The following is a 23,772-nucleotide window of genomic DNA, read 5'->3' on the forward strand; positions in this document are numbered from 1 at the left end:
GATACTGAAGGAAAACAGTTTTTTTGGCTGGCCCTGTTGGGTTTGAAAAATATTTACAGGGCTGATATACAAGTACATTTTCCAGGTGTTATTTGTGAAAGTTGATAACAGCAGGTGATATCATAAACAGTTACAAGACATAGAAACCGTGAGCATTTTAAACATATATGTATGTATGTATGTATGTATGTGTGTGTGTGTGTGTGTGTGTGTGTGTGTGTGTGTGTGTGTGTGTGTGTGTGTGTGTGTGTGTGTGTGTGTGTGTGTGTGTGTGTGTGTGTGTGTGTGTGTGTGTGTGTGTGTGTGTGTGTGTGTGTGTGCGTGCGTGCGTGCGTGTAAGTCTGTCAGAACAATAATGGTGCTTGACAATCTCCCTTTGTAGAGCCAACCTGCAGATCAGGGTGTGTGTGCCCGTGTGTGTGTGTCCCTGTGTGTGCCCGTGTGTGTGTGTCCCTGTGCGTGCCCGTGTGTGTGTGTCCCTGTGTGTGCCCGTGTGTGTGTCCCTGTGTGTGCCCGTGTGTGTGTGTCCCTGTGTGTGCCCGTGTGTGTGTGTCCCTGTGTGTGCCCGTGTGTGTGTGTGTCCCTGTGTGTGCCCGTGTGTGTGTGTGTCTGTGTCCCTGTGTGTGCCCGTGTGTGTGTGTCCCTGTGTGTGCCCATGTGTGTGTGTCCCTGTGTGTTCCCGTGTGCGGTGTGTGCAGCAGCTGTGTATCTTACCTAGAACAGTGAGCTTGGCTCGGTGGGAGCGCAGTCCGGCCTGCGTAGCCTGACACTCGTACACGGCGTCATCCGCCAGCTCTGCCGAGTCGATCATCAAGCTGTGCTCGCCTGATAGCGGGTCGCCCATTAAGGAGTAGCGTGTCCACCCTGCATTAAACCAACACAAGGAATACAGTGAGTCAGAGAATGGGAAAGAAAACAAGAAAACAAACCCAACAATCAACAGCAGAACAACAAACCCAAACCGGAATGAAAAGACTGCAAAATGAGCAGACTCACGCCACAAACAAACGCCAAAGGCCTTCAAGGCATAAATGGAAATGGTGCTGCACCACCCCCAGTTAAGCACTGAGCCGTTCAGTTGGCTGAGCAGTGTGAGACTGGCTAGGAGAAGGCAGCAGCTACATGTGAGACGGGGGCGTGAGGCGACTGACTGTCCTTTAAAGCACAGACAAAATCAAGATGTAGTGTCTAAGGTCAGCCCCGAGCCTCTCCACCTTCCCACTAGTCCAGAACACAGCTAAATGTCAGCGCGTGACACCAGCCAATTGATTATCCACCTTGGTACAAAAGCCTCAAAATGCTAAACAACAAATTAAATGCTCTGTGTCTGTTTGCGCTAGAGAGGCTGTCTGCAGTATATTTGTTTCTCTCCACCTCCATTAATTTGAGTAGACAGACAGACAGAGAGCCAAGGCTTCCTAATGAGACCATGAATTGATCAGGGGGGAGAAAGAGAAGTAGGGGAGCGAGAGTGTGAGAGAGAGAAAGACAAAGAGAAAGAGAGAGATGGGGGAGACAGAGGGAGAGAGGGTGGAGAGAGAGAGTGAGTGGGAGACAGAGAAAGAGAGGGTGGAGAGAGAGAAAGAGGGAGAGAGATGGGGAGAGAGAAAGAGAAAGAGAGAGATAGGGGAGACAGAGAGAGTGAGGGGGAAGACAGCGAGAGAGAGAGGGGGGGGGGGGGGACAGAGAGAGAGAGGGGGAGACAGAGAGCGAGACACACAGACAGATGTTGGTCAGATCAGATACCTGGCAGATCTCTCTCTCCACCCAGTGCCAGGCCGTCTTTGGTCCACTGCACCATTCCTCGGTATCCCACGATGACACAGGGCAGAGTCACCGATTGACCAGACACCACTACCTGGTCTTGGGGCTGCTGGGAAAAGTAGGCTGCTCGGGTAGCTGTTGGAAGAAGAGGGAGGTTTGATGAGTACCATGTAATGATATAATCTAATAGCGATGCTTGAGCCAAATGCATGGCCATATTTAGCCTGGCCTAATAATGGACTGGCCTGTTTACGTGTTGCCATGTTGTTACATGGGGTGGATGGAGGAGGCTGAAAATATGTATTTTCTCATTAAAATGGTGGCTGAGCTGAGCAGGAAGAGTCAGCTGCCTCATGACTTATTTAACTCTTTCCCTAGACCATATGGCAGCCACCGTGCGGTGACACGAAACAAGCACACTGCGGAGGAGAGAAATCTGCCACTCTTTGGGGGAACTTTTTGTTAAAATGGATGTTATACAATCAAAACTCCATTAAGTGTCCCAGGGGAAGCATCCGTCTGAGCCTGCTCAACGTCAACCAAGACACCTGTCTCTGTCTGTTCCATTGCTGTGTTTAAGGATGGGACACACATACACGGAACACACACGGAACACACACACACACACACGGAACACACAAACATACACGGACACACACACACACTGAAAGCTGTTTGCTCGCCTTTACTCACACACACTGGAATCCACACCCACACTCGCAACACACACACTTGCATCGCAACCCACACCTGCGCGCACACACACACACACACACACACACACACACACACACACACACACACACACACACACACACACACACACACACACACACACACACACACACACACACACACACACACACACACACACACACACACACACACACACACACACACACACACACACACACACACACACACACACACACACACAAAGTTTCAATACGACTCCTTGTTTCCCCCTGTTTGTGCCACGATGCTGGAGATTGAGTATTACAAACCCAACTGACAGGGGGAGAAGATGGCTCCCCTCCAGAGGTAGAGCTAAACCATTGGGGGAGATATGAAGAGAGGAAGGGGCTGAGAGAGAACAGAGTTGGTTGGCTAAGTAGAGAAGAGAAGAGAAAGAGAGGGCTGGCTTTATCTTTCCCTTAAAAGAAAGAACCTTCCTTCATTTTTTTTATTTTCTCTCTCTGCCCCCCCCCCCTCTTTCAATAGGAGAATGGGGGACCAGGGGGGAGCTAAAGAAGGGTCTATTCACTCAGTGCTAAGCCCTTCTCCAATGGTTCTCTGGGTGGGAGTGCTTAAACAGACAGGCTGGGGGGGGGCTCTCCTGGGGAAAGAAAAGGCGGTGAAAGGAGGGCAACATACGGCGGCCAGAGACGCGCTATTGTCCCCTTGTCCCTCTCTTTTAATAGGCCTCTTCATTTCCAATCAATCCTGCTAAATGCAAGTTTAATAGCTTTTCAATAGCAGATATTGCCCCCCGAGGGAAGCTAGGATTTTCTCTCTCCTTCTCAACCCGCTCACCCCTCTCCTCTCTCTCCTCTCCCCTCTCTCTCACTCCATCATTCTCTCTAGCTTTTCCTTCTTTTCAAAAGGGGGCTTCCGAGGTTGGTTGGCGGTGTTTGTTCCCTACTCAATTATCCACTTCATCTAGGGCTGGACCAGGACCACCGACTGAACCCTGTTCTTCTCCTCCTCCCCCACTTCCCTAACCTCCCTCCCTCCCTCCAGTATAATCAGACCTGCCAAACAGTTAGCCCATCAGGAACGTGAGTTCTCCATGGCTCAAGCCTTGCAGCTTGCAGCTCTCCTAACAGCTACTGCTTTCCCACGTCTGCCCAAGCACTCTCCTCCTTTCTTCTCCTTTTAGGATGAGAAAGATGGCGAAAAATGGAGAGAAATGGAGAGAATCATGTATAATAGCAGTGAATATCACCAGGAAAGTCCACTAACCCCAATTCCATTCATATTGCTAATGTCTTTAAATAAGCATATCAATCTGTGTGTGTATGTGTCTGTGTCATAGACTGCAGATCATAGAGTCCAATTTGAGTGTCAATGAGTAGTGAAATGTTTTCATGCTCAGGCTATTAAGCATTTGGTGAAGGCTGGCATTTTCTAGTCATGCCTTCAAAACTGCTGCTTTTATAGGCTGTCTGTCCCTAATGTTCCGCTTTTATGAGCTATATCGAGCATTTTCATAGGCCGCTCCGCTGGATGGCGCGTTGGGGATTTTCCTCTTTATGCTTGCTGCAGTATAAACATTGATTGCAATTAAGTATCTTGCCCACAGTACCTAAATGTTTACAATGGGCCATCCTTTATCACACTGGCAGGTTGTTAGAATTGGATTACATCTGTTACATCTGTTACTCTCTCTGTCTCTCTCTCTGTCTCTCTCTGTCTCGCTCTCTCTCTCTGTCTCGCTCGCTTTCTCTCTCTCTGCCTCTCTCTCTCTCTCTCTTTCTCTCTCTCTCTTTCTCACATTCTCTCTCTTTTTCTCTCCCTTTCTCTTTCCTTCCTTCTTTCTCTCTCTCTCTCGCTCTCTCTCTCTCTCTCTCCCTCTCTTTCTTTCTCTCTCTCTCACATTCTCTCTCTTTTTCTCTCATTTTCTCTTTCTCTCTATCTATCACACATTCTTTCTCTCTCTCTCTCTCTCTCCTCTCACACACACACGTATGGGTATATTTTTATATATAGCCTGTGTGATATAGACTGACAAATTGCTTCACACCATGGAGTGATTCATTGCATTCCAAATTCCTTATTGAGAATGCTCAACAAAACATCTCCGCTGGCTAATGAGTCATTGCATATTCCTTTAATTCCTCCTTGCTGAATTAGCCAATTCCTTGACGGTGTATTAGCAGCTTAATTACATGAATACATTTCTGACAGGGGAGAGAGGGAGGAAAGGAGAGGAGATGGGCTGTGGGTGTGAAGTGGTCCTCGTGTGTTGCTGTCTACCGTCTCTCTCTCTCTCACACACACACACACACACACACACACACACACACACACACACACACACACACACACACACACACACACACACACACACACACACACACACACACACACACACACACACACACACACACACACACACACACACACACACACACACACACACACACACACACACACACAGTCTACATATAGAGGGACCCTTGTCATTTGGCTGCCATTGAAACTTGTTTTAAACACCTTATTGAGGAGGTGTTTTTGGTAATGATGGGCTGGTACTTTTCAAAAACAGGTAACACCTCTGACCTGTGTGTGTGTGTGTGTGTGTGTGTGTGTGTGTGTGTGTGTGTGTGTGTGTGTGTGTGTGTGTGTGTGTGTGTGTGTGTGTGTGTGTGTGTGTGTGTGTGTGTGTGTGTGTGTGTCCATCCCTCCAGTAACAAGGTCAAAACACACTTGGCCTGTTACATTTGAATCCCGATTTTTCTAAACGGAATATCATTTCACGGCGGTGGATGCACAGGGGAGGTTAGTGTGTGTGTGTGTGCCTCTGAGTGTGTGCCTGTGTGTGTTTGTTGCAGCATAAATAGGGCAAGCAAATTGTAAGGGATTGGAGGGCACATTTAGCAGTTACTTTGACATAGTGACTTTGCCTTCTCCGTCACACGGTCAGAGTTAAGTCCAGAACAGCAGGGCTGACATGGAGCATAACATATTAAAGAGCTTTGCAGTCCTCTGGCACCAGCCTTCCTCTCTCTCTGTGCCATCTGAACGGATAGGGAGGGAGGCACACTGCTGATGATGGGGACAGGATGGACAGATGTCTCCAATGATCCGCTACTGGGCATCTGCACTGGGGACTAACATGGCCTTGATGGAATTATGGAAGTGTGTCTGTGTGTCCTGTTCTATTCTCAGTGCAGTCCAATTAAGTAGTGGATGTGACCTTTGGGTGCACTGGGGCTAACTACTGAAAGCAGCAAATCACTGTAATCATAATCTTTCATGCCAACTTAGCGGCCTGGCTAAAATAGGCTTGGAAGCCCTAAACCCCAAAAAAGGGATCTCGCATCACACACACACACAACCACACACACAGACACTTTATGTATATTTATCACTTAAGTGTCCTCGTCATGCTAGTGTAGTTTCCATGGACAAGCAGGGAGACTCAACAACCTACTTCAGCTACACAGGGTCCCCTTGGTTATGCAATAACACTTAAAGTGTGTGTGTGTGTGTGTGTGTGTGTGTGTGTGTGTGTGTGTGTGTGTGTGTGTGTGTGTGTGTGTGCGTGCGTGCGTGCGTGCGTGCGTGCGTGCGTGCGTGCGTGTCGAGACCCACGCTAAGAGGTTCTGAGCTCAGTAGAGGCAGGTACAGTTTCTATTTCAGGATAATCTTGAGCGTCCTCTCTTCCCATCCACTGAAGTCCGGCTCTAGACAGCACCGCCCCGATCTAACAGGCTCTATAAACATGAGCACTCTCAACTTGACTGGGCAATTGATCCATGCAGTAATAATAAAAAATGTCAAAAAAATATAACCAAATATCTACTGGTGTCCTGTAGACTCTGCTCTCCCAGCGGCAGTACCAGTGTTCTATGTGTCAGTGGTGTTGGTGTGGATATTCCACAGTACCAGTGTTCTATGTGTCAGTGGTGTTGGTGTGGATATTCCACAGTACCAGTGTTCTATGTGTCAGTGGTGTTGGTGTGGATATTCCACAGTACCAGTGTTCAATGTGTCAGTGGTGTTGGTGTGGATATTCCACAGTAGCAGTGTTCTATGTCTCAGTGGTGTTGGTTTGGATATTCCACAGTAGCAGTGTTCTATGTCTCAGGGGTGTTGGTGTAGAAATTCCACAGTAGCAGTGTTCTATGTCTCAGGGGTGTTGGTGTAGATATTCCACAGCAGCAGTGGTCTATGTCTCAGGGGTGTTGGTGTGGATATTCCACAGTAGCAGTGTTCTATGTCTCAGGGGTGTAGGTGTAGATATTCCACAGTAGCAGTGTTCTATGTGTCAGGGGTGTTGGTGTAGATATTCCACAGTAGCAGTGTTCTATGTCTCAATGGTGTTGGTGTGGATATTCCACAGTACCAGTGTTCTATGTCTCATGGGTGTTGGTGTAGATATTCCACAGTAGCAGTGTTCTATGTCTCAGGGGTGTTGGTGTAGATATTCCACAGTAGCAGTATTCTATGTCTCAGGGGTGTTGGTGTAGATATTCTACAGTAGCAGTGTTCTATGTGTCAGGGGTGTTGGTGTGGATATTCCACAATACCAGTGTTCTATGTCTCATGGGTGTTGGTGTAGATATTCCACAGTAGCAGTGTTCTATGTCTCAGTGGTGTTGGTGTGGATATTCCACAGTACCAGTGTTCTATGTCTCAGGGGTGTTGGTGTAGATATTCCACAGTAGCAGTGTACTATGTCTCAGGGGTGTTGGTGTGGATATTCCACAGTAGCAGTGTTCTATGTGTCAGTGGTGTTGCTGTGGATATTCCACAGTAGCAGTGTTCTATGTTTCAGGGGTGTTGGTGTAGATATTCCACAGTACCAGTGTTCTATGTCTCAGTGGTGTTGGTGTAGATATTCCACAGTAGCAGTGTTCTATGTCTCAGGGGTGTTGGTGTAGATATTCCACAGTAGCAGTGTTCTATGTCTCAGTGGTGTTGGTGTAGATATTCCACAGTAGCAGTGTTCTATGTCTCAGGGGTGTTGGTGTAGATATTCCACAGTAGCAGTGTTCTATGTCTCAATGGTGTTGGTGTGGATATTCCACAGTACCAGTGTTCTATGTCTCAGGGGTGTTGGTGTAGATATTCTACAGTAGCAGTGTTCTATGTGTCAGTGGTGTTGCTGTGGATATTCCACAGCAGCAGTGTTCTATGTCTCAGGGGTGTTGGTGTAGATATTCCACAGTAGCAGTGTTCTATGTCTCATGGGTGTTGGTGTAGATATTCCACAGTAGCAGTGTTCTATGTCTCAGGGGTGTTGGTGTAGATATTCCACAGTACCAGTGTTCTATGTCTCAGGGGTGTTGGTGTAGATATTCCACAGTAGCAGTGTTCTATGTCTCATGGGTGTTGGTGTAGATATTCCACAGTAGCAGTGTTCTATGTCTCATGGGTGTTGGTGTAGATATTCCACAGTAGCAGTGTTCTATGTCTCAGGGGTGTTGGTGTAGATATTCCACAGTAGCAGTGTTCTATGTCTCAGTGGTGTTGGTGTGGATATTCCACAGTAGCAGTGTTCTATGTCTCAGGGGTGTTGGTGTAGATTTTCCACAGTAGCAGTGGTCTATGTCTCAGGGGTGTTGGTGTAGATATTCCACAGTACAAGTGTTCTATGTCTCAGTGGTGGTGGTGTGGATATTCCACAGTACCAGTGTTCTATGTCTCATGGGTGTTGGTGTAGATATTCCACAGTAGCAGTGTTCTATGTCTCAGGGGTGTTGGTGTGGATATTCCACAGTACCAGTGTTCTATGTCTCAGGGGTGTTGGTGTAGATATTCTACAGTAGCAGTGTTCCATGTCTCAGTGGTGTTGGTGTGGATATTCCACAATAGCAGTGTTCTATGTGTCAGTGGTGTTGCTGTGGATATTCCACAGTAGCAGTGTTCTATGTCTCAGGGGTGTTGGTGTAGATATTCCACAGTAGCAGTGTTCTATGTCTCAGTGGTGTTGGTGTGGATATTCCACAGTACCAGAGTTCTATGTCTCAGGGGTGTTGGTGTAGATATTCTACAGTAGCAGTGTTCTATGTCTCAGTGGTGTTGGTGTGGATATTCCACAGTAGCAGTGTTCTATGTCTCAGGGGTGTTGGTGTAGATATTCCACAGTAGCAGTGTTCTATGTCTCAGTGGTGTTGGTGTAGATATTCTACAGTAGCAGTGTTCCATGTCTCAGTGGTATTGGTGTGGATATTCCACAGTAGCAGTGTTCTATGTGTCAGTGGTGTTGCTGTGGATATTCCACAGTAGCAGTGTTCTATGTCTCAGGGGTGTTGGTGTAGATATTCTACAGTAGCAGTGTTCTATGTCTCAGTGGTGTTGGTGTGGATATTCCACAGTAGCAGTGTTCTATGTGTCAGTGGTTTTGGTGTAGATATTCCACAGTAGCAGTGTTCTATGTCTCAGTGGTGTTGTTGTGGATATTCCACAGTACCAGTGTTCTATGTCTCAGGGGTGTTGGTGTAGATATTCCACAGTAGCAGTGTTCTATGTCTCAGGGGTGTTGGTGTAGATATTCTACAGTAGCAGTGTTCTATGTGTCAGGGGTGTTGGTGTAGATATTCCACAGTAGCAGTGTTCTATGTCTCAGGGGTGTTGGTGTAGATATTCCACAGTAGCAGTGTTCTATGTCTCATGGGTGTTGGTGTAGATATTCCACAGTACCAGTGTTCTATGTGTCAGTGGTGTTGGTGTAAATATTCCACAGTAGCAGTGTTCTATGTCTCAGTGGTTTTGGTGTGGATATTCCACAGTACCAGTGTTCTATGTCTCAGTGGTGTTGGTGTAGATATTCCACAGTAGCAGTGTTCTATGTCTCAGGGGTGTTGGTGTTGATATTCCACAGTAGCAGTGTTCTATGTCTCAGTGGTGTTGGTGTGGATATTCCACAGTACCAGTGTTCTATGTCTCAGTGGTGTTGGTGTAGATATTCCACAGTAGCAGTGTTCTATGTCTCAGGGGTGTTGGTGTTGATATTCCACAGTAGCAGTGTTCTATGTCTCAGTGGTGTTGGTGTGGATATTCCACAGTAGCAGTGTTCTATGTCTCAGGGGTGTTGTTGTAGATATTCCACAGTCGCAGTGTTCTATGTCTCAGGGGTGTTGGTGTAGATATTCCACAATACCAGTGTTCTATGTCTCATGGGTGTTGGTGTAACGAGTATTACCGAAGGTGGCCTTCCTTCCTGTTCGAGTGGCGCTCGGCGGTCGTCGTCGCCGGTCTACTAGCTGCCACCGATCCTTTTTTCCTTTTCGTTTGGTTTTGTCTAATTGATTTCACCTGTTTATTGTTTGGTTGTTAGGGTGGTGTTATTTAAGTTCGTTTAGCCCGTTTATGTTTGTGCGGGCTTGTTTCTCTGTTTGTATGTTGAGGTTGCTATTTTTCATTGGGGTTTTCCACAGACTGGATTTATGTTTCCAGTTTTGGACTTTATTCAGGTTGGAGTTGTACGCCAATGTTTTTTGACGTTACCAGTTGTATTTCTGGTTGGACATTAAAAAGTGGTTTTTCCCCGTTACCTTTGCTCTCTGCGCCTGACTCCTTACCTTTGTCCTCATCGAGCGTAACAGAAGCCCGCACCATACAATGGAGCCAGCAGGAGCAGCGACCACCCCTCTCCCCACGATGGAGGAGAGAGTCCTTCATCACACGTCCATCCTTCATCGCATTGGATCAGCAATGGATCTTATGATGGAGAGGATGGATCGTTGGGAGAGGAGTGGTCTCCCTACAAACCCACCTACCCTCCCTCCAGCACCATTACCATCTCCTCCAGCGGGACCCGGTACCAGCGCGTTGCGTATTACGCCTCCTAGCCAGTACGATGGAGCGGCGGCGGGGTGCCAGGGATTCCTGCTACAATTAGACCTGTACCTGGCCACCGTTCGACCGGCTCCCTCGGATGAGGAGAGCGTGAGTGTCCTCGTCTCCTGCCTGACGGGTAGAGCCCTAGAGTGGGCCAATGCGGTTTGGAACGGGGCCGACTCAGCGAGGGGCCACTACCCGGAGTTCACCCGTCGTTTTCGGGCCGTGTTCGATCACCCTCCAGATGGCCGAGCGGCGGGTGAGAGATTGTTCTATCTACGACAGGGGACGAGGAGCGCGCAGGACTTCGCGCTGGATTTCCGGACCTTGGCTGCTGGAGCAGGATGGAACGACAGGGCCCTGATAGACCATTACAGGTGTAGCCTGAGAGAGGACGTCCGCAGAGAGCTGGCTTGTCGGGACACTACGCTAAGTTTGGATGAACTAATAGACATGTCTATCCGGTTAGACCATCTGCTAGCTGCTCGCGGACGTTCTGAAAGGGTCCTGTCCGTTCCATCTCCTGACCCTCCTGCTCCCATCCCGATGGAGCTAGGAGGGGCAGCATCTAGGGAGATCGGAGGAGGCTCCTCCTGTACCAGTTGTGGCCGAAGAGGGCACACTTCCGGTCGGTGCTGGAGGAGTTCATCTGGGAATAGAGAGGGCAGGCAGAACACTCCTCGGTCACCTCAGGTGAGTCAGCACCACACTCTCCCAGAGCTTCCTGTTGGTCACATGTTTTTGTTAATATGCTTCCTTAAATTTTTTCCCTCTCTCCAGCATAAGGCGCTAGTCGATTCAGGCGCAGCTGGGAATTTTATAGATCGCGGACTCGCTCAGAGGTTGAGGATTCCGTTAGTTAAGGTTGACCCCCCTTTTCCTGTGCATTCTTTAGATAGTCGACCGTTAGGGTCAGGCCTGGTCAGGGAGTCCACAATTCCTTTGGAGATGATTACGCAGGGGAATCATAAGGAACGGATTAGTCTGTTTCTTATCGATTCACCTGCGTTTCCGGTGGTGCTGGGAATTCCTTGGCTGGCTATTCACAATCCGACGATTTCGTGGAAACAGGGAGCTCTACAGGGGTGGTCTGATGAGTGTTCAGGCAGGTGTGTAGGAGTTTCCATCGGTGCGACAACGGTGGAGAGTCCAGACCAGGTTTCCACCGTGCGCATTCCCGCTGAGTATGCCGATTTGGCTATCGCCTTCAGTAAAAAGAAGGCGACCCAATTACCTCCCCATCGACAGGGGGATTGCGTGATAAACCTCCAGGTAAACGCTGCACTTCCCAGGAGTCATGTGTATCCTTTGTCCCAGGAGGAGACGTTGGCTATGGAGACATATGTCACGGAAGCTCTGGGACAAGGATTCATTCGGCCCTCCATGTCACCCGTCTCTTCGAGTTTCTTTTTTGTGAAGGAAAAGGATGGTGGGTTGCGTCCGTGTATTGATTATCGAGGTCTCAATTCCATCACGGTGGGTTTTAGTTACCCACTACCTCTCATCGCTACGGCGATGGAATCATTCCACGGAGCACGGTTCTTCACGAAACTGGATCTCAGGAGCGCGTATAATCTGGTGCGTATTCGGGAGGGAGATGAGTGGAAAACCGCGTTTAGTACTACATCGGGCCATTATGAGTACCTCGTCATGCCGTACGGGTTAAAGAATGCTCCAGCTGTCTTTCAATCCTTTGTTGACGAGATTCTCAGAGACCTGCACGGACAGGGTGTGGTGGTGTATATTGACGATATTTTGATCTACTCCGCTACACGCGCCGCGCATGTGTCTCTGGTGCGCAAGGTTCTTGGGCGACTGCTGGAGCATGACTTGTACGTGAAGGCGGAGAAATGTGAGTTTTCTAAACAAGCCGTTTCCTTCCTGGGTTACCGCATTTCCAGCTCGGGGGTGGATATAGGGGGTGACCGCGTAAAAGCCGTGCGTAATTGGCCGACTCCGACCACGGTAAAAGAGGTGCAGCGGTTCTTAGGGTTTGCCAATTACTACCGGAGGTTTATCCGGGGTTTTGGTCAGGTAGCAGCCCCTATTACCTCACTCCTGAAGGGGGGGCCGGTGCGTTTGCAGTGGTCGGCAGAGGCAGACAGGGCCTTCTGTAGGTTGAAGGTGCTGTTTACCGAGGCGCCAGTGTTGGCGCATCCGGACCCTTCTTTGGCGTTTATAGTAGAGGTGGACGCATCCGAGGCTGGGGTTGGAGTGGTGCTCTCACAGCGCTCGGGTGTGCCACCAAAACTCCGCCCTTGTGCTTTTTTTTCGAAAAAGCTTGGGCCAGCGGAGCGGAATTATGATGTGGGGGATAGAGAGTTGTTGGCTATGGTTAAGGCCTTGAAGGTGTGGAGACACTGGCTTGAGGGGGCTAAGCACCCTTTCCTCATCTGGACTGACCACCGTAACCTGGAGTATATTCGATCAGCTAAGAGACTGAATCCGCGTCAGGCAAGGTGGGCCATGTATTTCACCAGATTTCGTTTTACTATCTCGTATCGACCAGGTTCCCTGAATACTAAGGCCGACGCGCTGTCTCGCCTCTATGACTCAGAGGAGCGGTCCATCGATCCTACTCCCATCATTCCGGCGGCCAAGTTGGTGGCACCGATAGTATGGGAGGTGGACGCGGACATCGAGCGGGCGTTAAGGGAGGAACCTGCGCCTCCACAGTGCCTGGAGGGGCGTAGGTATGTACCGCTCGCTGTTCGTGATCAATTGATTCGATGGGCTCATGGTATACTCTCGTCGGGTCACCCGGGTATTTCGAGGACAGTGCGAGGTCTTAGGGGGAAGTACTGGTGGCCCACCTTGGAGAAGGATGTGCGATTCTATGTCTCTTCCTGTTCGGTGTGCGCTCAGAGTAAGGCTCCTAGGCACCTGCCTCGAGGGAAGTTACAACCCCTCCCCGTTCCACAACGGCCGTGGTCCCATCTTTCGGTAGATTTTCTGACTGACTTACCTCCATCTCAGGGGAACACTACGATCCTGGTCGTTGTGGATCGGTTCTCTAAGTCCTGCCGTCTTATCCCGTTGCCCGGTCTCCCTACGGCCCTGCAGACTGCGGAGGCATTATTTACCCATGTCTTCCGGCATTACGGGGTGCCCGAGGATATTGTTTCTGATCGGGGTCCCCAGTTCACTTCCAGAGTATGGAAGGCGTTTATGGAGCATTTGGGGGTCTCGGTCAGCCTTACATCGGGGTATCACCCGGAGAGTAATGGGCAGGTGGAGAGAGTGAACCAGGAGGTGGGTAGGTTTCTGCGGTCGTATTGCCAGGACCGGCCAGGGGAGTGGTCAAGATACATCCCTTGGGCAGAGATTGCTCAGAACTCACTAAGCCACTCCTCTACCAACATGTCACCATTTGAGTGTGTGTTGGGGTATCAGCCGGTTCTGGCACCATGGCATCAGAGTCAGACCGAGGCTCCTGCGGTGGAGGAGTGGGTACAGCGCTCTAAGGAGACTTGGAGAGCCGTCCAGGAGTCTCTGCGTCAGGCGAGTAGACGGCAGAAGAAGAGCGCTGACCGTCACCGCAGTGAGGCCCCCGTGTTTGCACCGGGGGATAGGGTCTGGCTCTCGACCCGAAACCTGCCCCTCCGCCTGCCCTGCCGGAAGCTGGGTCCGCAGTGTGTAGGGCCATTTAAAGTCCTGAGGAGAATAAATGAGGTGTGTTACCGATTGTTACTTCCTTCTTATTATCGTATTAACCCCTCATTTCATGTGTCTCTCCTCAGGCCGGTGGTAGCTGGTCCCATGCAGGAAGGTGAGGTGCCGGAGGTCCCTCCACCCCCTCTGGATATAGAGGGGTCCACGGCGTACAGGATAAGGTCTATTCTGGATTCCAGACGTCGGGTGGGGGGCCTTCAGTACCTCGTGGACTGGGAGGGGTATGGTCCGGAGGAGAGGTGCTGGGTCCCGGTGGGGGATATATTGGATCCATCTATGCTGAGAGAGTTCCATCGCCTCCATCCGGATCGCCCTGCGCCTCGGCCCCCGGGTCGTCCTCGAGGCCGGCGTCGGCGCGCTGCGGGAGCTGCGCGTCAGGAGGGGGGTACTGTAACGAGTATTACCGAAGGTTGCCTTCCTTCCTGTTCGAGTGGCGCTCGGCGGTCGTCGTCGCCGGTCTACTAGCTGCCACCGATCCTTTTTTCCTTTTCGTTTGGTTTTGTCTAATTGATTTCACCTGTTTATTGTTTGGTTGTTAGGGTGGTGTTATTTAAGTTCGTTTAGCCCGTTTATGTTTGTGCGGGCTTGTTTCTCTGTTTGTATGTTGAGGTTGCTATTTTTCATTGGGGTTTTCCACAGACTGGATTTATGTTTCCAGTTTTGGACTTTATTCAGGTTGGAGTTGTACGCCAATGTTTTTTGACGTTACCAGTTGTATTTCTGGTTGGACATTAAAAAGTGGTTTTTCCCCGTTACCTTTGCTCTCTGCGCCTGACTCCTTACCTTTGTCCTCATCGAGCGTAACAGTTGGTGTAGATATTCCACAGTAGCAGTGTTCTATGTCTCAGTGGTGTTGGTGTGGATATTCCACAGTACCAGTGTTCTATGTCTCAGGGGTGTTGGTGTAGATATTCTACAGTAGCAGTGTTCTATGTCTCAGGGGGGTTGGTGTAGATATTCCACAGTACCAGTGTTCTATGTGTCAGTGGTGTTGGTGTAGATATTCCACAGTAGCAGTGTTCTATGTCTCAGTGGTTTTGGTGTGGATATTCCACAGTACCAGTGTTCTATGTCTCACTGGTGTTGGTGTAGATATTCCACAGTAGCAGTGTTCTACGTCTCAGTGGTGTTGGTGTAGATATTCCACAGTAGCAGTGTTCTATGTCTCAGGGGTGTTGGTGTTGATATTCCACAGTAGCAGTGTTCTATGTCTCAGTGGTGTTGGTGTGGATATTCCACAGTAGCAGTGTTCTATGTCTCAGGGGTGTTGGTGTAGATATTCCACAGTCGCAGTGTTCTATGTCTCAGGGGTGTTGGTGTAGATATTCCACAATACCAGTGTTCTATGTCTCATGGGTGTTGGTGTAGATATTCCACAGTAGCAGTGTTCTATGTCTCAGTGGTGTTGGTGTGGATGTTCCACAGTACCAGTGTTCTATGTCTCAGGGGTGTTGGTGTAGAAATTCTACAGTAGCAGTGTTCTATGTATCAGTGGTGTTGGTATGGATATTCCACAGTCGCAGTGTTCTATGTCTCAGGGGTGTTGGTGTAGATATTCCACAATACCAGTGTTCTATGTCTCATGGGTGTTGGTGTAGATATTCCACAGTAGCAGTGTTCTGTGTCTCAGTGGTGTTGGTGTGGATGTTCCACAGTACCAGTGTTCTATGTCTCAGGGGTGTTGGTGTAGATATTCTACAGTAGCAGTGTTCTATGTATCAGTGGTGTTGGTATGGATATTCCACAGTAGCAGTGTTCTATGTCTCAGGGGTGTTGGTGTAGATATTCCACAGTAGCAGTGTACTATGTCTCAGGGGTGTTGGTGTGGATATTCCACAGTAGCAGTGTTCTATGTGTCAGTGGTGTTGCTGTGGATATTCCACAGTAGCAGTGTTCTATGTTTCAGGGGTGTTGGTGTAGATATTCCACAGTACCAGTGTTCTATGTCTCAGTGGTGTTGGTGTAGATATTCCACAGTAGCAGTGTTCTATGTCTCAGGGGTGTTGGTGTAGATATTCCACAGTAGCAGTGTTCTATGTCTCAGTGGTGTTGGTGTAGATATTCCACAGTAGCAGTGTTCTATGTCTCAGGGGTGTTGGTGTAGATATTCCACAGTAGCAGTGTTCTATGTCTCAGTGGTGTTGGTGTGGATATTCCACAGTACCAGTGTACTATGTCTCAGGGGTGTTGGTGTGGATATTCCACAGTAGCAGTGTTCTATGTGTCAGTGGTGTTGCTGTGGATATTCCACAGTAGCAGTGTTCTATGTTTCAGGGGTGTTGGTGTAGATATTCCACAGTACCAGTGTTCTATGTCTCAGTGGTGTTGGTGTAGATATTCCACAGTAGCAGTGTTCTATGTCTCAGGGGTGTTGGTGTAGATATTCCACAGTTGCAGTGTTCTATGTCTCAGTGGTGTTGGTGTAGATATTCCACAGTAGCAGTGTTCTATGTCTCAGGGGTGTTGGTGTAGATATTCCACAGTAGCAGTGTTCTATGTCTCAGCGGTGTTGGTGTGGATATTCCACAGTACCAGTGTTCTATGTCTCAGGGGTGTTGGTGTAGATATTCTACAGTAGCAGTGTTCTATGTGTCAGTGGTGTTGCTGTGGATATTCCACAGTAGCAGTGTTCTACGTCTCAGGGGTGTTGGTGTAGATATTCCACAGTACCAGTGTTCTATGTCTCAGTGGTGTTGGTGTGGATATTCCACAGTACCAGTGTTCTATGTCTTAGTTGTGTTGGTGTAGATATTCCACAGTAGCAGTGTTCTATGTCTCAGTGGTGTTGGTGTAGATATTCCACAGTAGCAGTGTTCTATGTCTCAGGGGTGTTGGTGTTGATATTCCACAGTAGCAGTGTTCTATGTCTCAGTGGTGTTGGTGTGGATATTCCACAGTACCAGTGTTCTATGTCTCAGTGGTGTTGGTGTAGATATTCCACAGTAGCAGTGTTCTATGTCTCAGGGGTGTTGGTGTTGATATTCCACAGTAGCAGTGTTCTATGTCTCACTGGTGTTGGTGTGGATATTCCACAGTAGCAGTGTTCTATGTCTCAGGGGTGTTGGTGTAGATATTCCACAGTCGCAGTGTTCTATGTCTCAGTGGTGTTGGTGTGGATATTCCACAGTACCAGTATTCTATGTCTCAGGGGTGTTGGTGTAGATATTCTACAGTAGCAGTGTTCTATGTATCAGTGGTGTTGGTATGGATATTCCACAGTAGCAGTGTTCTATGTCTCAGGGGTGTTGGTGTAGATATTCCACAGTAGCAGTGTACTATGTCTCAGGGGTGATGGTGTGGATATTCCACAGTAGCAGTGTTCTATGTGTCAGTGGTGTTGCTGTGGATATTCCACAGTAGCAGTGCTCTATGTCTCAGGGGTGTTGGTGTAGATATTCCACAGTACCAGTGTTCTATGTGTCAGTGGTGTTGGTGTAGATATTCCACAGTAGCAGTGTTCTATGTCTCAGTGGTTTTGGTGTGGATATTCCACAGTACCAGTGTTCTATGTCTCACTGGTGTTGGTGTAGATAGTCCACAGTAGCAGTGTTCTACGTCTCAGTGGTGTTGGTGTAGATATTCCACAGTAGCAATGTTCTATGTCTCAGGGGTGTTGGTGTGGATATTCCACAGTAGCAGTGTTCTATGTCTCAGTGGTGTTGGTGTGGATATTCCACAGTAGCAGTGTTCTATGTCTCAGGGGTGTTGGTGTAGATATTCCACAGTCGCAGTGTTCTATGTCTCAGGGGTGTTGGTGTAGATATTCCACAATACCAGTGTTCTATGTCTCATGGGTGTTGGTGTAGATATTCCACAGTAGCAGTGTTCTATGTCTCAGTGGTGTTGGTGTGGATATTCCACAGTACCAGTGTTCTATGTCTCAGGGGTGTTGGTGTAGATATTCTACAGTAGCAGTGTTCTATGTATCAGTGGTGTTGGTATGGATATTCCACAGTAGCAGTGTTCTATGTCTCAGGGGTGTTGGTGTGGATATTCCACAGTAGCAGTGTTCTATGTGTCAGTGGTGTTGCTGTGGATATTCCACAGTAGCAGTGTTCTATGTTTCAGGGGTGTTGGTGTAGATATTCCACAGTACCAGTGTTCTATGTCTCAATGGTGTTGGTGTAGATATTCCACAGTAGCAGTGTTCTATGTCTCAGGGGTGTTGGTGTAGATATTCCACAGTAGCAGTGTTCTATGTCTCAGTGGTGTTGGTGTGGATATTCCACAGTACCAGTGTTCTATGTCTTAGTTGTGTTGGTGTAGATATTCCACAGTAGCAGTGTTCTATGTCTCATGGGTGTTGGTGTAGATATTCCACAGAAGCAGTGTTCTATGTCTCAGGGGTGTTGGTGTAGATATTCCACAGTAGCAGTGTTCTATGTCTCAGTGGTGTTGGTGTGGATATTCCACAGTAGCAGTGTTCTATGTCTCAGGGGTGTTGGTGTAGATATTCCACAGTAGCAGTGTTCTATGTCTCAGTGGTGTTGGTGTGGATATTCCACAGTACCAGTGTTCTATGTCTTAGTTGTGTTGGTGTAGATATTCCACAGTAGCAGTGTTCTATGTATCATGGGTGTTGGTGTAGATATTCCACAGTACCAGTGTTCTATGTCTTAGTTGTGTTGGTGTAGATATTCCACAGTAGCAGTGTTCTATGTCTCATGGGTGTTGGTGTAGATATTCCACAGTAGCAGTGTTCTATGTCTCAGGGGTGTTGGTGTAGATATTCCACAGTAGCAGTGTTCTATGTCTCAGTGGTGTTGGTGTGGATATTCCACAGTACCAGTGTTCTATGTCTTAGTGGTGTTGGTGTAGATATTCCACAGTAGCAGTGTTCTATGTCTCAGTGGTGTCAGTGTGGATATTCCACAGTAGCTGTGTTCTGTGTCTCAGGGGTGTTGGTGTAGATTTTCCACAGTAGCAGTGTTCTATGTCTTAGTTGTGTTGGTGTAGATATTCCACAGTAGCAGTGTTCTATGTCTCATGGGTGTTGGTGTAGATATTCCACAGTAGCAGTGTTCTATGTCTCAGGGGTGTTGGTGTAGATATTCCACAGTAGCAGTGTTCTATGTCTCAGTGGTGTTGGTGTGGATATTCCACAGTACCAGTGTTCTATGTCTTAGTGGTGTTGGTGTAGATATTCCACAGTAGCAGTGTTCTATGTCTCAGTGGTGTTGGTGTGGATATTCCACAGTAGCTGTGTTCTGTGTCTCAGGGGTGTTGGTGTAGATTTTCCACAGTAGCAGTGTTCTATGTGTCAGGGGTGTTGGTGTAGATATTCCACAGTAGCAGTGGTCTATGTCTCAGGGGTGTTGGTGTAGATATTCCACAGTACCAGTGTTCTATGTCTCAGTGGTGTTGGTGTGGATATTCCACAGTACCAGTGTTCTATGTCTCATGGGTGTTGGTGTAGATATTCCACAGTAGCAGTGTTCTATGTCTCAGGGGTGTTGGTGTGGATATTCCACAGTACCAGTGTTCTATGTCTCAGGGGTGTTGGTGTAGATATTCTACAGTAGCAGTGTTCCATGTCTCAGTGGTGTTGGTGTGGATATTCCACAATAGCAGTGTTCTATGTGTCAGTGGTGTTGCTGTGGATATTCCACAGTAGCAGTGTTCTATGTCTCAGGGGTGTTGGTGTAGATTTTCCACAGTAGCAGTGTTCTATGTCTCAGTGGTGTTGGTGTGGATATTCCACAGTACCAGTGTTCTATGTCTTAGTGGTGTTGGTGTAGATATTCCACAGTAGCAGTGTTCTATGTCTCAGTGGTGTTGGTGTGGATATTCCACAGTAGCTGTGTTCTGTGTCCCAGGGGTGTTGGTGTAGATTTTCCACAGTAGCAGTGTTCTATGTCTTAGTTGTGTTGGTGTAGATATTCCACAGTAGCAGTGTTCTATGTCTCATGGGTGTTGGTGTAGATATTCCACAGTAGCAGTGTTCTATGTCTCAGGGGTGTTGGTGTAGATATTCCACAGTAGCAGTGTTCTATGTCTCAGTGGTGTTGGTGTGGATATTCCACAGTACCAGTGTTCTATGTCTTAGTGGTGTTGGTGTAGATATTCCACAGTAGCAGTGTTCTATGTCTCAGTGGTGTTGGTGTGGATATTCCACAGTAGCTGTGTTCTGTGTCTCAGGGGTGTTGGTGTAGATTTTCCACAGTAGCAGTGTTCTATGTGTCAGGGGTGTTGGTGTAGATATTCCACAGTAGCAGTGGTCTATGTCTCAGGGGTGTTGGTGTAGATATTCCACAGTACCAGTGTTCTATGTCTCAGTGGTGTTGGTGTGGATATTCCACAGTACCAGTGTTCTATGTCTCATGGGTGTTGGTGTAGATATTCCACAGTAGCAGTGTTCTATGTCTAAGGGGTGTTGGTGTGGATATTCCACAGTACCAGTGTTCTATGTCTCAGGGGTGTTGGTGTAGATATTCTACAGTAGCAGTGTTCCATGTCTCAGTGGTGTTGGTGTGGATATTCCACAATAGCAGTGTTCTATGTGTCAGTGGTGTTGCTGTGGATATTCCACAGTAGCAGTGTTCTATGTCTCAGGGGTGTTGGTGTAGATTTTCCACAGTAGCAGTGTTCTATGTCTCAGTGGTGTTGGTGTGGATATTCCACAGTACCAGAGTTCTATGTCTCAGGGGTGTTGGTGTAGATATTCTACAGTAGCAGTGTTCTATGTCTCAGTGGTGTTGGTGTGGATATTCCACAGTAGCAGTGTTCTATGTCTCAGGGGTGTTAGTGTAGATTTTCCACAGTAGCAGTGTTCTATGTGTCAAGGGTGTTGGTGTAGATATTCCACAGTACCAGTGTTCTATGTCTCAGTGGTGTTGGTGTGGATATTCCACAGTACCAGTGTTCTATGTCTTAGTGGTGTTGGTGTAGATATTCCACAGTAGCAGTGTTCTATGTCTCAGTGGTGTTGGTGTGGATATTCCACAGTAGCTGTGTTCTGTGTCTCAGGGGTGTTGGTGTAGATTTTCCACAGTAGCAGTGTTCTATGTGTCAGGGGTGTTGGTGTAGATATTCCACAGTAGCAGTGGTCTATGTCTCAGGGGTGTTGGTGTAGATATTCCACAGTACCATTGTTCTATGTCTCAGTGGTGTTGGTGTGGATATTCCACAGTACCAGTGTTCTATGTGTCAGGGGTGTTGGTGTAGATATTCCACAGTAGCAGTGGTCTATGTCTCAGTGGTGTTGGTGTAGATATTCCACAGTACCAGCGTTCTATGTCTCAGTGGTGTTGGTGTAGATATTCCACAGTAGCAGTGGTCTATGTCTCAGGGGTGTTGGTGTAGATATTCCACAGTACCAGTGTTCTATGTCTCAGGGGTGTTGGTGTGGATATTCCACAGTACCAGTGTTCTATGTCTCAGTGGTGTTGGTGTGGATATTCCACAATAGCAGTGTTCTATGTGTCAGTGGTGTTGCTGTGGATATTCCACAGTAGCAGTGTTCTATGTCTCAGTGGTGTTGGTGTGGATATTCCACAGTACCAGAGTTCTATGTCTCAGGGGTGTTGGTGTAGATATTCTACAGTAGCAGTGTTCTATGTCTCAGTGGTGTTGGTGTGGATATTCCACAGTACCAGTGTTCTATGTCTCAGTGGTGTTGGTGTGGATATTCCACAGTAGCAGTGTTCTATGTGTCAGGGGTGTTGGTGTAGATATTCCACAGTAGCAGTGTTCTATGTCTCAGTGGTGTTGGAGTAGATATTCTACAGTAGCAGTGTTCCATGTCTCAGTGGTGTTGGTGTGGATATTCCACAGTAGCAGTGTTCTATGTGTCAGTGGTGTTGCTGTGGATATTCCACAGTAGCAGTGTTCTAGGTCTCAGGGGTGTTGGTGTAGATATTCCACAGTAGCAGTGTTCTATGTCTCAGTGGTGTTGGTGTGGATATTCCACAGTACCAGAGTTCTATGTCTCAGGGGTGTTGGTGTGGATATTCCACAGTACCAGTGTTCTATGTCTCAGGGGTGTTGGTGTAGATATTCTACAGTAGCAGTGTTCTATGTGTCAGTGGTGTTGCTGTGGATATTCCACAGTAGCAGTGTTCTACGTCTCAGGGGTGTTGGTGTAGATATTCCACAGTACCAGTGTTCTATGTCTCAGTGGTGTTGGTGTGGATATTCCACAGTACCAGTGTTCTATGTCTTAGTTGTGTTGGTGTAGATATTCCACAGTAGCAGTGTTCTATGTCTCAGGGGTGTTGGTGTAGATATTCCACAGTAGCAGTGTTCTATGTCTCAGTGGTGTTGGTGTGGATATTCCACAGTACCAGTGTTCTATGTCTTAGTGGTGTTGGTGTAGATATTCCACAGTAGCAGTGTTCTATGTCTCAGTGGTGTTGGTGTGGATATTCCACAGTAGCTGTGTTCTGTGTCTCATGGGTGTTAGTGTAGATTTTCCACAGTAGCAGTGTTCTATGTGTCAGGGGTGTTGGTGTAGATATTCCACAGTAGCAGTGGTCTATGTCTCAGGGGTGTTGGTGTAGATATTCCACAGTACCAGTGTTCTATGTCTCAGTGGTGTTGGTGTGGATATTCCACAGTACCAGTGTTCTATGTCTCATGGGTGTTGGTGTAGATATTCCACAGTAGCAGTGTTCTATGTCTCATGGGTGTTGGTGTGGATATTCCACAGTACCAGTGTTCTATGTCTCAGGGGTGTTGGTGTAGATATTCTACAGTAGCAGTGTTCCATGTCTCAGTGGTGTTGGTGTGGATATTCCAAAATAGCAGTGTTCTATGTGTCAGTGGTGTTAGTGTGGATATTCCACAGTAGCAGTGTTCTATGTCTCAGGGGTGTTGGTGTAGATATTCTACAGTAGCAGTGTTCTATGTCTCAGTGGTGTTGGTGTAGATATTCCACAATAGCAGTGTTCTATGTCTCAGTGGTGTTGGTGTGGATATTCCACAGTACCAGAGTTCTATGTCTCAGGGGTGTTGGTGTAGATATTCTACAGTAGCAGTGTTCTATGTCTCAGTGGTGTTGGTGTAGATATTCCACAGTAGCAGTGTTCTATGTCTCAGGGGTGTTGGTGTAGATTTTCCACAGTAGCAGTGTTCTATGTGTCAGGGGTGTTGGTGTAGATATTCCACAGTACCAGTGTTCTATGTCTCAGTGGTGTTGGTGTGGATATTCCACAGTACCAGTGTTCTATGTCTTAGTGGTGTTGGTGTAGATATTCCACAGTAGCAGTGTTCTATGTCTCAGTGGTGTTGGTGTGGATATTCCACAGTAGCTGTGTTTTGTGTCTCAGGGGTGTTGGTGTAGATTTTCCACAGTAGCAGTGTTCTATGTGTCAGGGGTGTTGGTGTAGATATTCCACAGTAGCAGTGGTCTATGTCTCAGGGGTGTTGGTGTAGATGTTCCACAGTACCAGTGTTCTATGTCTCAGTGGTGTTGGTGTGGATATTCCACAGTACCAGTGTTCTATGTCTTAGTTGTGTTGGTGTAGATATTCCACAGTAGCAGTGTTCTATGTCTCAGGGGTGTTGGTGTAGATATTCCACAGTAGCAGTGTTCTATGTCTCAGTGGTGTTGGTGTGGATATTCCACAGTACCAGTGTTCTATGTCTTAGTGGTGTTGGTGTAGATATTCCACAGTAGCAGTGTTCTATGTCTCAGTGGTGTTGGTGTGGATATTCCACAGTAGCTGTGTTCTGTGTCTCAGGGGTGTTGGTGTAGATTTTCCACAGTAGCAGTGTTCTATGTGTCAGGGGTGTTGGTGTAGATATTCCACAGTAGCAGTGGTCTATGTCTCAGGGGTGTTGGTGTAGATATTCCACAGTACCAGTGTTCTATGTCTCAGTGGTGTT

General features: G+C 47.8%; 1 protein-coding gene across 12 annotated transcripts in view; it reads right to left on the reverse strand.

The window, feature by feature from the left end:
- LOC129838016 (kin of IRRE-like protein 3) overlaps nucleotides 1-23,772 on the reverse strand; it is a 68,608-nt gene that overhangs the window by 14,667 nt on the left and 30,169 nt on the right. For all 12 annotated transcript variants that reach the window (XM_055904666.1, XM_055904664.1, XM_055904658.1 and 9 more), the window contains exons 2-3: nucleotides 1,747-1,899; nucleotides 715-864 (exon numbers count right to left, since the gene is read on the reverse strand). In XM_055904666.1, the coding sequence (XP_055760641.1) occupies nucleotides 715-864; nucleotides 1,747-1,899 (303 nt within the window). The remainder of the gene's footprint in view (nucleotides 1-714; nucleotides 865-1,746; nucleotides 1,900-23,772) is intronic.

Source organism: Salvelinus fontinalis, chromosome 38 (assembly GCF_029448725.1).
Source record: "Salvelinus fontinalis isolate EN_2023a chromosome 38, ASM2944872v1, whole genome shotgun sequence".
Taxonomy (NCBI): Eukaryota; Metazoa; Chordata; class Actinopteri; order Salmoniformes; family Salmonidae; genus Salvelinus; species Salvelinus fontinalis.